The sequence below is a fragment of the Nicotiana tomentosiformis genome, chromosome 6 (genome assembly GCF_000390325.3).
Source record: "Nicotiana tomentosiformis chromosome 6, ASM39032v3, whole genome shotgun sequence".
In the NCBI taxonomy this organism is placed as follows: Eukaryota; Viridiplantae; Streptophyta; class Magnoliopsida; order Solanales; family Solanaceae; genus Nicotiana; species Nicotiana tomentosiformis.
The window spans coordinates 48,731,187-48,743,947 of NC_090817.1; the positions used below are offsets into that span (position 1 = coordinate 48,731,187).

Consider the following 12,761-nt stretch of genomic DNA (forward strand, 5'->3'; position numbering starts at 1 on the left):
GAACTTCAACCTTGAGTTGAAGAGTAAAACCAAGTCATTGGATTTGAATTCCCGCTTTAAAATCTTTTTCTCATGAACAAACTTCATTCTTTCTTTATACACGGTTGTATTCTCATAGGCATGGAAATGAAACTCTTCCATATCGTTGAGTTGTGTCATCCTAAGATTAGCAGCTTCGGCCCAGTCAAGATTTAACTTTTTTAACGCTCACATGGCTTTGTGTTCAAGCTCTACTGGCAAGTGACAAGCCTTACCAAAAACCAACCGATAAGGTGAGGTGCCAATGCGTGTCTTAAATGTCATTCGATAAGCCCACAATGCATCATCTAGCTTATTTGACCAGTTGGTTCTGTTTGCATTACCAGTTTTTACTAGAATGTTTTTGATCTCCTGGTTGGAGACTTCAACTTGACCGCTTGACTGAGGATGATAAGGAGTGGCCACCTTGTGCTTAACTCCATATTTCTCGAACAACCCGGCAAAAGCTTTATTGCAAAAATGAGAACCACCATCACTAAGGATGGCCCTTGGGGTTCCAAACCGAGTAAATATATTCTTCTTCAAGAAGGAGGTTACACTCCTTGCCTCATTATTTGACAAGGCAATTGCCTCGACCCATTCGGAGACATAATCTACTGCTACCAAGATATATGTCATGCCGTAAGAGCTTACAAAGGGACCCATGAAATCTATCCCCCACACATCAAAGATCTCGACCTCCATCACAAAGTTCATAGGCATCTCATGCCTTCTAGAAATTGACCCTTGTCTTTGACATTGATTGTCACGCCCCAACTTCGGGGAGCGCAACCGGTGCTCAACCAAATGGACCCGGTCGAGCAAGCCTGTTAGACACTATCTACCTGACTCACCTATGATCCAGAGAAGGCATGCTCTCATTAGTTAGGCAGTAGAAAGTTCATACATATATACATTACTAAGTCATTTCATTTTGTTACATCATTGTTAAGTTTCAAAATACATACATCCTTATGACTGAGTGGAACAAGAGCCCAAAACACAACATGATCCGTTGATCTTTCTAACACCCATATACAACCCATATAATGCCTACGGAGCCTCTAAAGATACAAAAGAGAGTAAAGATGGTGCCGACAACAAGGCCCCGACTATACCTCAAAAAGTGACCACAATATAAACAAAAGTTACAATATATGACCCCAGAATGAAATGGGGCTCACCGAGTCCACTGAGAAGAGGATGCAACACTATCTGTGATCAACACTGTCTGCTATGTAACCACCTGCATCCATTTAAAGATGCAGCACCCCGGCAAAAGGGACGATAGTACTGTCGAATAGCACTAGTATGTATAGCTAAACACCATCTCAATAGAATGAATAATAATACAAGAGGAACAATCAAGAATTCAATAAGAGCTTCAAATAATATTAAAACATCAAGTTAAGGACCACATAGCTTTCTAAGTCAATTCCCGCATTATTAGGTTGGATGGCTTTTAGTGCCAATATGCCACAATCCACGATACCGCCGTGTTCTTACACGGAGTCCGATCTCGGCCCGATCGGCAAGACCATCTCATTTGAGACATCAATCATATCCACAATTTCATCCACAATACCACCGTGTTCTTACACGAAGTCCGATCTCGGCACGAACGGCTAAGCCATCTCATTTGAGACATCACCCCTTTTCAATCTGTCATCTCACTTCATATTTCTTTCCCATCTTTTCAATACAATGGCACGAGTGGCCCCAATTATACAGTTATTCTTGGCGCTTGGCCGTATTTCATGATTCAGGTTCTTTTCCACATTCCAACATTTTTATTATCATCAACACCAACACGATTTTTCATTCAAGACTTTTTGATTTCACATGTGAGCAATTTAGAATCTAAGGCACATAGACGCTTTTCACACAATTTGGCATAACATTCTTTAGTCGAATTTTACTTGAATGAACCTTTCCTCAGACGATGAGATAACATGATGGAAGCATGGGAATACATATTACACGTATATTTTCAAAACAAGCACATTCGTGATAGCAATTTCTAGGACGTTCATTTTGGGACTTGCATCGATTTCATGAATACCAGGGGATTCAATTCTAAGAAGAGGAGGTTTAGACAACATACCTCAATTGAGCTTCTTACAACTCTAAGATGTTCCGAAATATTAGCAACTTTAATCTATTTTAGCAATATAGAGAAAATTGAACCAAAAATTAGGAAAACGATCATGATTCTAGCTCACTTGAGTATATTATCAAACACTATGTGTGTATTAAGGTTCCATGGCCCTTTTATGAAAGACTTCACCATCCCACACCCCATTATTTTCTATCTTTAACTCACAACCTTCCGACATACCTTAAGAATACATGCATGCAAGGTAAGCACTCCCATCCCCATGAACCACCTTACTAATTGCCCATTGTAGTTATATTTCGAATTTAAGATCTTGGTGATAGAATCTTACCTCTTAGGATAAAGACCTAGGGTGCTTCTCTTGATAATCTTCAAAGGTTTAAGCAAGAATTAAAGAGAAATTTTTTATGAGGATCACTTTCTCCCTCTAGAACTCTCTCTCTCACTCCAAAGATATAAGAAATGAGCTCAAAATGGTCTATGGATGTGTTTTAACGGAATAGGGTCGGGTTTAAAAACCCCAAAAATGAAGCTCCGGAACAGGTTCTGCGGTCGCATATGCGACCGTATAATGATTATGTGGTCCGTGAAATGACCACGAAAGGTGGCTCTAGGAATTGGGCTGGCCTGCTTCACTCTGCGGCCGTTATGTGGCCCGCAGACCTGTTCTGTGGTCTCATAATGCGCCGCAGAACCTCCCTTCGCAAAAGTATAAGGATGACTGTGCGACCAAAGTACGGCCTGCGAAACGGTTATGCGGTCGCATAATTGGCCACAAAATCGACCTAAAAAATGCCCCAGAAAATTGCCTCACTCTACGACCATTCTGCGGTCCGTAGAGTGGTTCTGCGGCCGCAGAAATGCCTACTTCTGCCCAACATTTTCCTTCAACTCCCTAGGCATTGTTCAATCCAAAAAGTTCGAACCGCGGTGAGCTTGCGAGCTGCGAAGCATTTCTACTACTATTAACCTCTACGCCTACTGCGTCATCACGAAATCTGGGTTTTTAGGAAAATTTTTACGGGGCCTTACATTAATCACATGCCTTGACCATTAGGTTTGCATCTTGGTAGATCGATGGCCAATAATAGCCACATTCAAGCACTTTTGCTACAGTACGGTTTCTACCGTGGTGACCCCCAACTGGGGAGTCATGGCATGCTTTGAGAATTTGGGTCACCTCATTTTACGGAACACAACGCCGAATGGTGTTGGCGGCGCAAATCCGGAACAAAAAGGGTTCCTCCTAATAGTATTTCCTACACTCCCGCAAGAACTTTTTCTTTTGATAAGCTAACAATCCATCGGGGATAAGGCTACTAACCAAGAAGTTAGCGATGTCGGCATACCAAGGAGTTGAGTTGTTAGATGTTGCCAATAGGTGTTCATCTAGGAAGGCATCATTAATTTCAATATCTTCTTTTGGTCTCCCTGCCTCTTCAAGCCTAAATAAGTGATCTGCAACTTGATTCTCTATTCCTTTCTGATTTTTGACTTCAAAGTCAAACTCTTGTAACAAAAGAACCCACCTAATCAATCTTGGTTTAGCATCCTTCTTCGCCATAAGGTAGTGGAGAGCAGCATGATCGGTGTGGACTATCACCTTGGATCCCAACAAATAGGCCCAGAATCTTTCAAAAGCATAGACAATGGCAAACAGTTCTTGCTCAGTTACAATGTAATTCATTTGTGCGCCATTGAGTGTCTTGATTGCGTAGTAGACAGTATGAAGAATCTTGTTATGCCGTTGACCAAGCACTGCTCCAATAGCCACACCACTGGCGTCACACATGAGTTCAAATAGAAGAGACCAATCGTGTGTGACAATAATAGGTGTCGTGGTGCGCCTTGCTTTCAATTCCTCAAAAGCTTTGAGGTAGTTCTCATCAAACACAAATTTAGCATCCTTTTTAAGGAGCTTGCACATGGGACTTGCAATTTTTGAGAAGTCCTTGATAAATCGCCAATAAAAACCGGCATGCCCCAAAAAGCTCCAAACACCTTTGACCGAAGTGGGAGGAGGAAGCTTGGACATTACTTCAATCTTTGCTGGATCAACCTTAAGGCATTGCTTGGATATTTTGTGTCCAAGAACAATACCCTCGTCTACCATGAGGTGATATTTTTCCCAATTTAGCACAAGGTTTGTCTCTTCACATGTTTTGAGCACTTGCCTAAGATTGTCAAGACAATGCTCAAAGGAATCACCAACTACAAAGAAGTCATCCATGAATACTTCTAAGAAATCCTCCACCATGTCCAAGAAAATTGACATCATGCACCGTTGAAATGTAGCCGGGGCATCGCATAGTCCAAATAGCATCCGGCTAAAAGCAAAGGTCCCATACGGACATGTGAATGCCATATTCTCTTGGTCCTCTAAGGCTATGTTGATTTGGTTGTAGTCGGAGTAACCATCCAAGAAGCAATAAAATGACCTTCCCGCTAGCCGATCAAGCATTTGATCAATAAAAGGCATAGGGAAATGGTCTTTGCAAGTAGCACTATTGAGCTTCCGATAGTCCATGAAAACTCTCCACCCGGTCACCGTCCTCGTTGGAATGAGTTCATTTTTGTCATTTTGAATCACGGTCATGCCTTCCTTCTTTGGCACACATTGCACCAGACTCACCCAAGGACTATCAGCAATGAGGTAGACAACCCCGGCATCCAACCATTTTATGATTTCTTTCTTTACCACCTCTTGCATGAAAGGATTTAACCTCCTTTGATGCTCCACACTAGGTTTGCTATCTTCCTCTAGTTGTATCTTCTGCTCACAAATACCGGCGGGAATCCCTCAGATATCCGCTATAGTCCAACCAATGGCCCGTCTATGCTCCCCCAAGGTCTCCAATAAGTGTTCAACCTGCACATCATTTAACAAAGAGGAAAAAATTATGGGTAGAGTTTCATTAGAGCCAAGAAATTTATACCTTAAGTGCGGCAGAAGTGGCTTGAGCTGAAGTTGTGGCGGCTCGATGATTGAAGGCTTAGCGGAAGGAGTGGCTCTATTCTCCAAGTCAAGAGAAAGCTTCTTTGGTGCATAAGTGTAGGAACCCATCCCTTCTAATGCATTCACTGTTTCCACATACCCTTCAATGTCTTCTCCATCAAAGTTCATCAAAATTACCGCCAATGCCTCACAAAGGCATTCTTCTTCCATCTTTACATCAACTGCATCCTCTACCACATCAACAACATCAATGACTGAGATACTCTCGTATGCATTTGACAACTTCATACCCTTACTTGCTTGAAAGGTAACTTCTTCATCATTAACCAGGAATTTAATCTCACTTCTTTCCGAGTTCATGATTGCTTTCCCAGTAGCAAGGAATGGTCTCCCCACGATGATAGGTATCTCTTTATCAATAACACAATCTAGAATAACAAAGTTGGCAGGAAGGAGAAACTTCCCCACTTTCACAAGCACATCATCCACTATCCCCACCAGTCGCTTTATCGAACGGTCAGCCATTTTCAACCTTATACTTATAGTCCTAGGCATTCCCAATCCTGCTTGCTTATAGATAGCAAGAGGCATTAAGTTGATGCTAGCCCTATTATCACAAAGAGCTCGTGCAAAGTCCCATAATCCAATAGTGCATGGAAATGGTGAAAGCCCCTGGATCCTCTTTCTTTTGGATGACGGTTGTTGCAATGATGGAGCTAACCCGGTGAGTGACATGCACCACTTCATTCTTGGTGGTTCACGCACCACTTCATTCTTGGTGGTTTTCTTTTTAGTGATCAAGTCCTTCAAGTACATAGCAAAACCCGGCATCTCTTGAAATGCTTCCACAAACGGAATATTCACTGATAATTACTTTAGGATGTCATAGAACTTCTCGAGTTTACTATCATCAAACCTTCTAGCTAATCTTTGCGGGAAAGGAGGGGGAGGTCTCAGAATTGGTGCTAGATGTTTTGGTGCCTTTATTACCTTTTCCTCCACCTCTTCACGACTCACTTCTTGAGCTTTCACCTTCTTGGGGAGTCTTTTAACTTCAACAACTGTAACGACCCGGCCGGTTATATTGAAAGTTATAGCCCCGATCCCCTATTTACTGCTTTCCCCGTATGTTTTTTCTGCTTATGTTACTTGTCAGGAGGTTATTGTTGTGGTTTCAGAGTGAATTGGGACATTTAGTCCCTAAACGGAAGCTTAAGTCTTAGGATTTTGACCGTAGTTGGGACTGTGTAAAGACGACTTCAGAATGGAGTTTCGTCGGTTCCGTTAGCTCTATTGGGTGATTTTGGACTCAGGGGAGTATCCGGATTGTGTTTTGGAGGTCTGTAGATGATTTTGGCTTGAATTGGCGAAAGTTGAATTTTTTGAGATTTTGACCGGTAGTGGACTTTTTGATATCGGGGTCGGATTCCGATTCCTGAAGTTGGAGTAGGTTCATAATATCAATTATGACTTGTATGCAAAATTTGAGGTCAATCGGACGTGATTTGATCGGTTTCAGTATTGGTTGTAGGAATTTAAAGTTTCAAGTTCATTAAGTTTGAATCAGAGTGTGATTTGTGTTGTTAGTGTTGTTTGATGTGGTTTCAGGGCTCGACTAAGTTCATATGGTGTTTTAGGACTTGTTGTTATGTTTGGTTAAGGTCCCGGGGGCCTCGGGTGTGTTTCAGATGCTTAACGGATTGAATTTGGACTTAGGCTAGTTGCTGAAGATTTTTTGGTTTCTGGTGTTTTCACACCTGCGGAGGGGAGACCGCAGGTGCGGGATCGCACGTGCAGAAGGAGGAGCGTAGATGCGGTTTGGTCAAGCTTGGTCTGTGAGCGTAGGTGCAAAATGGGAGCCGCATCTGCGCATACGCATATGCGAAGGATTGACCGCATGAGCGAAAAGGGGCGGCCTGGGCAGAGTCGCAGATGCGGAAGGTCATCCGGAGAAGCGGGACCGCAAGTGCATGCCCTAGTCCGCAGAAGCGGATCTTAGGACCTTAAGCCATATCCGCACCTACGATGAAAATTCTGCATATGCGACTGGTAGTCCGCAGATGCGGAATCGCTGGGCAGAAAAGGTCAATTTTGAGGGTTTGATCTCATTTTCATTTTGGGTCTTTGAGAGCTCGGATTGAGGCGATAATTCAAGGATTTCTCAGAGAGAACTTTGGGGTAATTATTCTTAACTCGTTTACGGTTATATTCCACTAATCTATAGTTGATTTCATCATTTAATTAAGGAATTTTGTTGTGAAATTTGGGAAAGATGGGAGAAGTTCTTCAACAAAGTTTTTGAGTTTTGATTTGGATTTTGATATCGTATTTGGATAATTTTGGTACGAATGAGCTCGTGAGTGAATGAGAGTTCATATTTTGTGACTTTTATTCGATTCTGAGACGTGGGCCCGAGGAGGCTTTTTGAGGCGATTTTCTAATTTCTTGCTTTAGCTTTGATTTCATTAGTTAGATTAGTTTCTTACAGTTGTATTTATGGTATGTAATTGATTTTGGCTAGATTTGGGCCATTCGGAGTTGGATATTCGTGGAAAAGGCATTTTTACCGATTGATTGAGCTTGGTTCGAGGTAAGTGGCTTGCCTAACCTTGTGTGGGGGAAATCTCCTTAGGATTTGGTACTGTTGTGATATGTGAGCACCGTGTACGTGAGGTGACGAGTACGTACACGGGCTATTTGTTGTAAAACCTGATTTATTTTACTAAGTAGCAACTTGTTTTTCCTTTAATTTCAGTTATACCGTTTAAATGAGTATTAGTCTGTTTTCATTCTTAATTGAGCTATCCCAATATGTGTAGTTATCATGTTTAGTCTCATATCGCATGTCTACATGCTTTAATTACTTATTTGAACTCTGTGAAGCATGCCTAGTTGATTTCCTGCTTTTCCTTGATCTTTATCAGTATAACTGTAGAAATCTTGCTGTTAACTGTTGTATTTGTCGGTTTGAGCTGTGTTTACTTTTGAGACAACGAGACGGTTCCTCGGGAGCTCTACCTGCACATTTACTTTTGAGACTACGAGGCAGTTCCTCGGGAGTTCTCCCTGCACATTTACTTTTGAGACTACGAGGCGGTACCTCGGGAGTTCTCCCTGTATATTTACTTTTGAGACTACGAGGCGGTACCTCGGGAGTTCTCCCTGTATATTTACTTTTGATACTACGAGGCGGTACCTCGGGAGTTCTCCCTGTATATTTACTTTTGAGACTACGAGGCAGTCTCTCGGGAGTTCTCCCTGTATATTTATTTTGGGACTACGAGATGGTATCTCGGGAGATCCCCTGCTGTTTACCCCTGTGTGTTGTACTGTTGCCTTGCTATGTTTCCTTTTTGTTAAATTCTAGTCTCTTATTATACTGTTATATTTCCCTGCTTTATTTATTATATACCAGTGGGCCTGACGCACTACTTGACCGAGGTTAGGCTTAGCACTTACTGGGTACCGTTGTGGTGTACTCATGCTACTTTTCTGCATATATTTTTGTGTGCAGATCCAGGTACTTCTTATCAGCCCTGCTATTAGCTGAGAGTGCTTGTTGTTGTACGGAGACTTCAAGGTACATCTGCCGCGTCCACAGACCTCGTAGTCCCCTTCTATCCTCCCTTATGTCAATTACCTTCTGTACTTCTTTAATTAGACTCTGGTGTATAGAGATACTACTTTCCTCCTATAGATTGTGACTTATGATGTTCCAGGTTTTGGGAAAACTGTGTATTTATAGAGTATTGGTTATTGTACATGCCGAGCGGTATTGTTACTAGTTATTCAGTTATCCACTGCTGTTAGTTGCCAGATTTTAATTTCGTTTTGTTATTTTCCGCAATTTGTTAGGCTTACCTAGTCGTAAAGACTAGGTGCCGTCACGACGTTATACAGAGGGAGTTTGGGTCGTGATAAATTGGTATTAGAGCTCTAGGTTCATAGGTGTCATGAGTCACAAGCAAGTTTAGTAAAGTCTCGCGGATCGGTACAGAGACGTCTGTATTTATCTTCGGGAGGCTATAGAAATGTTAGGAAAAATTACACTTCTTTGATTCCTTGTCGTGCGAAATTGCGGACTTCAAAATTCTAAACTTCTATATTTTATTCTCTCACAGATGGTGAGGACACGTACAGGCGGATCTAATGACCAAGCACCCGCGCCCCCTGCTAGAGACGCGAGAGGCCGGTGCCAGGGTAGAGGCCGGGGACGTCCACATGGTGCAGCTAGAGCACCCGCACGAGCTGCTACAGAGGATCCCCCAGTAGCTCCAGCTGGAGGGCAGACACCTGAGGTACCTGTTGCTACACCATCCCTCCAGGATACTCTAGCCCAGTTTCTGAGCATGTTCAGCACCTTAGCTCAAGTTGATTGATTCCACTTGCTCCTGCCACATCTCAGGCCGGGGGAGGAGCATGGACTCTTGTCGCCAGTATCCCAGAGCAGCGAGTTCAAGTAGACCAGGATCCAGAGATCATACCAGTGCAGCCGGTAGCTCCCGTTCAGTCCGAGGTTAGGGCAGCAGTTTTTGAGGCGGAGCAGCTCAGACTTGAGAGGTACAAGAAGTACCACCATCCTACCTTCAGTGGATTGGCGTCAGAGGTTGCCCAGGGTTTTCTAGAGGAGTGTCACCGTATTCTCCATACTATGGGTGTAGCGGAGTCGAGTGGGGTTTCTTTTACTGTATTCCATCTTAGAGGAGCAGCCTATCAGTAGTGGCGTGCTTATGAGTTGGGTAGTCCGGCTGAGGCAGCTTCACTTACATGGACTCAGTTCTCGGATATGTTCTTGAGGAAGTATGTTCCCCAGAGTCTCAGAGACGCATGACGCGAGGAGTTTGAGCAGCTGCGCCAGGGTACTATGACTGTGTCAGAGTATGCAGTTCGTTTAAGTGATTTGGCCCGACATGCACCGGCCTTGGTTGCCATAGTTCGAGAGAGGGTTCGTCGGTTTATTGAGGGAATCCACCCCAGTATTAGGATTAGTATGGTCAGGGAGCTGGAGACGGATATTTCTTACCAGCAGGTTGTGAGTATTTCTTGGAGATTGAAGGGTATGCTCACTCGGGATAGACAGGAGAGGGAGACCAAAAAGTCTCGAGAGTCTAGCACTTATAGTGGTACTCGTGCCCCAGCTGTAGTGGTATTCCGGTCCCTTCTAGGGAGTCGCCCTATTCATTCAACTCTTCTAGACGCCAGTGGTATTCTAGTCCCTTCTAGGCCCCAGGAGCCTTATTATGCACCGACAGTGTCTAGTGTGCCTCCTGTACGGGGTGCCTTTAGCGGTCAGTCTAGCAGACCTGGCCCGAGCCAGTCACATCAGCCACACTCTCCGAGAGGTTATTTTGAGTGTGGCGACACCCGCCATATGGTGAGGGATTGCCCTAGACTTAGGAGGGTTACACCTCCACAGACTTCTCAGGCACAACGTGCTCCACTGGGTCCTCAGGCTATGATTCCAGCACCAGCTACCGCCTTACCTGCTCAGCCAGCTCGAGGTGGAGGTTGGGGAGGTCGAGGTCGACCTAGAGGGGGAGGCCAGGCCAGATATTATGCTCTTCCAGCTCGTACAGAGGCAGTTGCTTTCGACTCTGTCATTACAGGTATTGTTTCGGTCTGTCATAGATATGCGTCGGTTTTATTTGATCCAGGCTTCACTTATTCCTATGTGTCCTCTTATTTTGCCCCGTATTTGAGCGTATCTCGGGATTCCTTAAGTTCCCTTGTTTATGTATCTACTCATATGGGAGATTCTCTTGTTGTGGACCGCGTGTATCGGTCGTGTTTGATTGCTCTTAGTGGTTTTGAGACTAGAGCCGATTTATTATTGCTAAGTATGGTAGACTTTGATATTATCTTGGGCATGGACTGGTTGTCACCCCATTATGCTATTCTTGATTGTCACGCTAAGACCGTGACGCTGACTATGCCAGGTTTACCGCGATTAGAGTGGAGGGGTACCTTAGAGTATTCTCCCAGCAGAGTTATTTCATTTCTTAAAGCTCAACGAATGGTTGAGAAGGGGTGTGACACGTATCTAGCTTATGTGAGAGATGTCAGTATTAATACCCCTACAGTTGAGTCAGTCCCAGTAGTGAGGGATTTTCCATATGTGTTTCCAGCTGATCTTCCGGGTATGCCGCCCGACAGAGATATTGATTTTGGCATTGATTTGTTGCCAGACACTCGGCCCATCCCTATTCCTCCACATCGAATGGCTCCTCCTGAGTTGAAGGAATTGAAAGAGCAGTTACATGAGTTGCTTGATAAGGGCGTCATTCGGCCCAGCGTGTCACCTTGGGGTGCCCCTGTCTTGTTTGTGAAGAAGAAGGATAGTTCTATGCGTATGTGCATTGATTATCGCCAGCTGAACAAAGTCACAGTGAAGAACATGTATCCATTGCCTCTTATTGATGACCTATTTGATCAGTTACAGGGTGCCAGAGTGTTTTCAAAGATTGACTTACGTTCAAGCTATCATCAGTTGAAGATTCTGGAGCCAGATATCCCAAAGACCGCTTTCAGGACTCGGTATGGTCACTACGAGTTCCTTGTGATGTCATTTGGGCTGAGCAATGCCCCAACAGGTTTTATGCACTTGATGCACAATGTGTCCCGGACCTATCTTGACTCATTCGTCATTGTGTTTATTGACGACATTCTGGTGTACTCCCGGACTTGGGAGGATCATGAGTAGCACCTGAGGACTGTGCTTCAGACCTTGAGAGAAAAGAAGTTATATGAAATTTTTTCAAAGTGTGAGTTTTGGCTAGACTCAGTGGCATTCTCGGGTCATGTAGTATCGAGTGATGGGATCAAGGTGGATCCGAAGAAGGTGGAAGCAGTACAGAGTTGTCCTAGACCGTCAGCAGCTTCGGAGATCCGGAGTTTTCTTGGTTTGGCAGGGTATTACTGTCATTTTGTAGAGGGATTCTCATCTATTGCAGAACTTATAATCAGGCTGACCCAGAAGGGTGTTCCGTTCAGGTGGACAGAGAAGTGTGAGGAGAGCTTTCAGAAGCTCAAGACAGCCTTGACTACAGCCCTAGTATTGGTACTGCCTACAGGTTTGGGGTCTTTTACTGTATATTGTGATGCGTCGCTGATTGGTCTCGGCGCGGTGCTGATGCAGGATGGTAGGGTGATTGCCTATGCATCCAGACAACTGAAGGTGCATGAAAAGAGCTATCTTGTTCATGACCTTGAGTTAGCAACTATTATTCATGCCTTGAAGATTTGGCGGCACTATTTGTACGGTGTCCCTTGTGAGATTTACACCGATCATCAGAGTTTGCAGCATCTATTCAAGCAAAAGGATCTTAACTTGTGTCAGTGGAGGTGGTTGGAGCTACTTAAGGACTATTATATCACCATTTTGTACAATCCAGGGAAGGCCAATGTGGTGGTTGATGCTTTGAGTCGCCGGGCAGAGAGTTTGGGGAGTTTAGCATATCTACCAACAACAGAGAGGCCATTGGCGTTGGATGTTCAGGCCTTAGCCAGCTAGTTTGTGAGATTGGATATTTCTGAGCCGAGTCGAGTATTGGTTTGTGTGGTCTCTCGGTCTTCTCTTTATGATCATATCAGGAAGTGTCAGTATGATGACCCCCATTTGCTTGTCCTTAAGGACACGGTCCAACACGGTGATGCTAAGGAGGTCACTATTGG

The 12,761-nt window shown here is 44.0% G+C and overlaps 3 protein-coding genes across 3 annotated transcripts; 1 reads left to right on the plus strand and 2 right to left on the minus strand.

Moving 5' to 3' along the window:
* Positions 1-207: 207 nt before the first annotated feature.
* On the minus strand, positions 208-657 carry LOC138893954 (uncharacterized). The gene has a single exon (XM_070178625.1). It carries the CDS (start codon positions 655-657, stop codon positions 208-210), a length of 450 nt encoding a protein of 149 aa, XP_070034726.1.
* Positions 658-4,934: 4,277 nt separating this feature from the next.
* Positions 4,935-5,921, minus strand: LOC138893955 (uncharacterized). Its single transcript, XM_070178626.1, has one exon. The coding sequence runs from the start codon at positions 5,919-5,921 to the stop codon at positions 4,935-4,937; it is 987 nt and encodes a 328-aa protein (XP_070034727.1).
* Positions 5,922-9,954: 4,033 nt separating this feature from the next.
* On the plus strand, positions 9,955-12,098 carry LOC138893956 (uncharacterized). The gene is made up of 3 exons (XM_070178627.1): positions 9,955-10,378; positions 11,216-11,408; positions 12,041-12,098. Exons 1-3 carry the CDS (start codon positions 9,955-9,957, stop codon positions 12,096-12,098), a joined length of 675 nt encoding a protein of 224 aa, XP_070034728.1.
* The last annotated feature ends 663 nt before the right edge of the window (positions 12,099-12,761 follow it).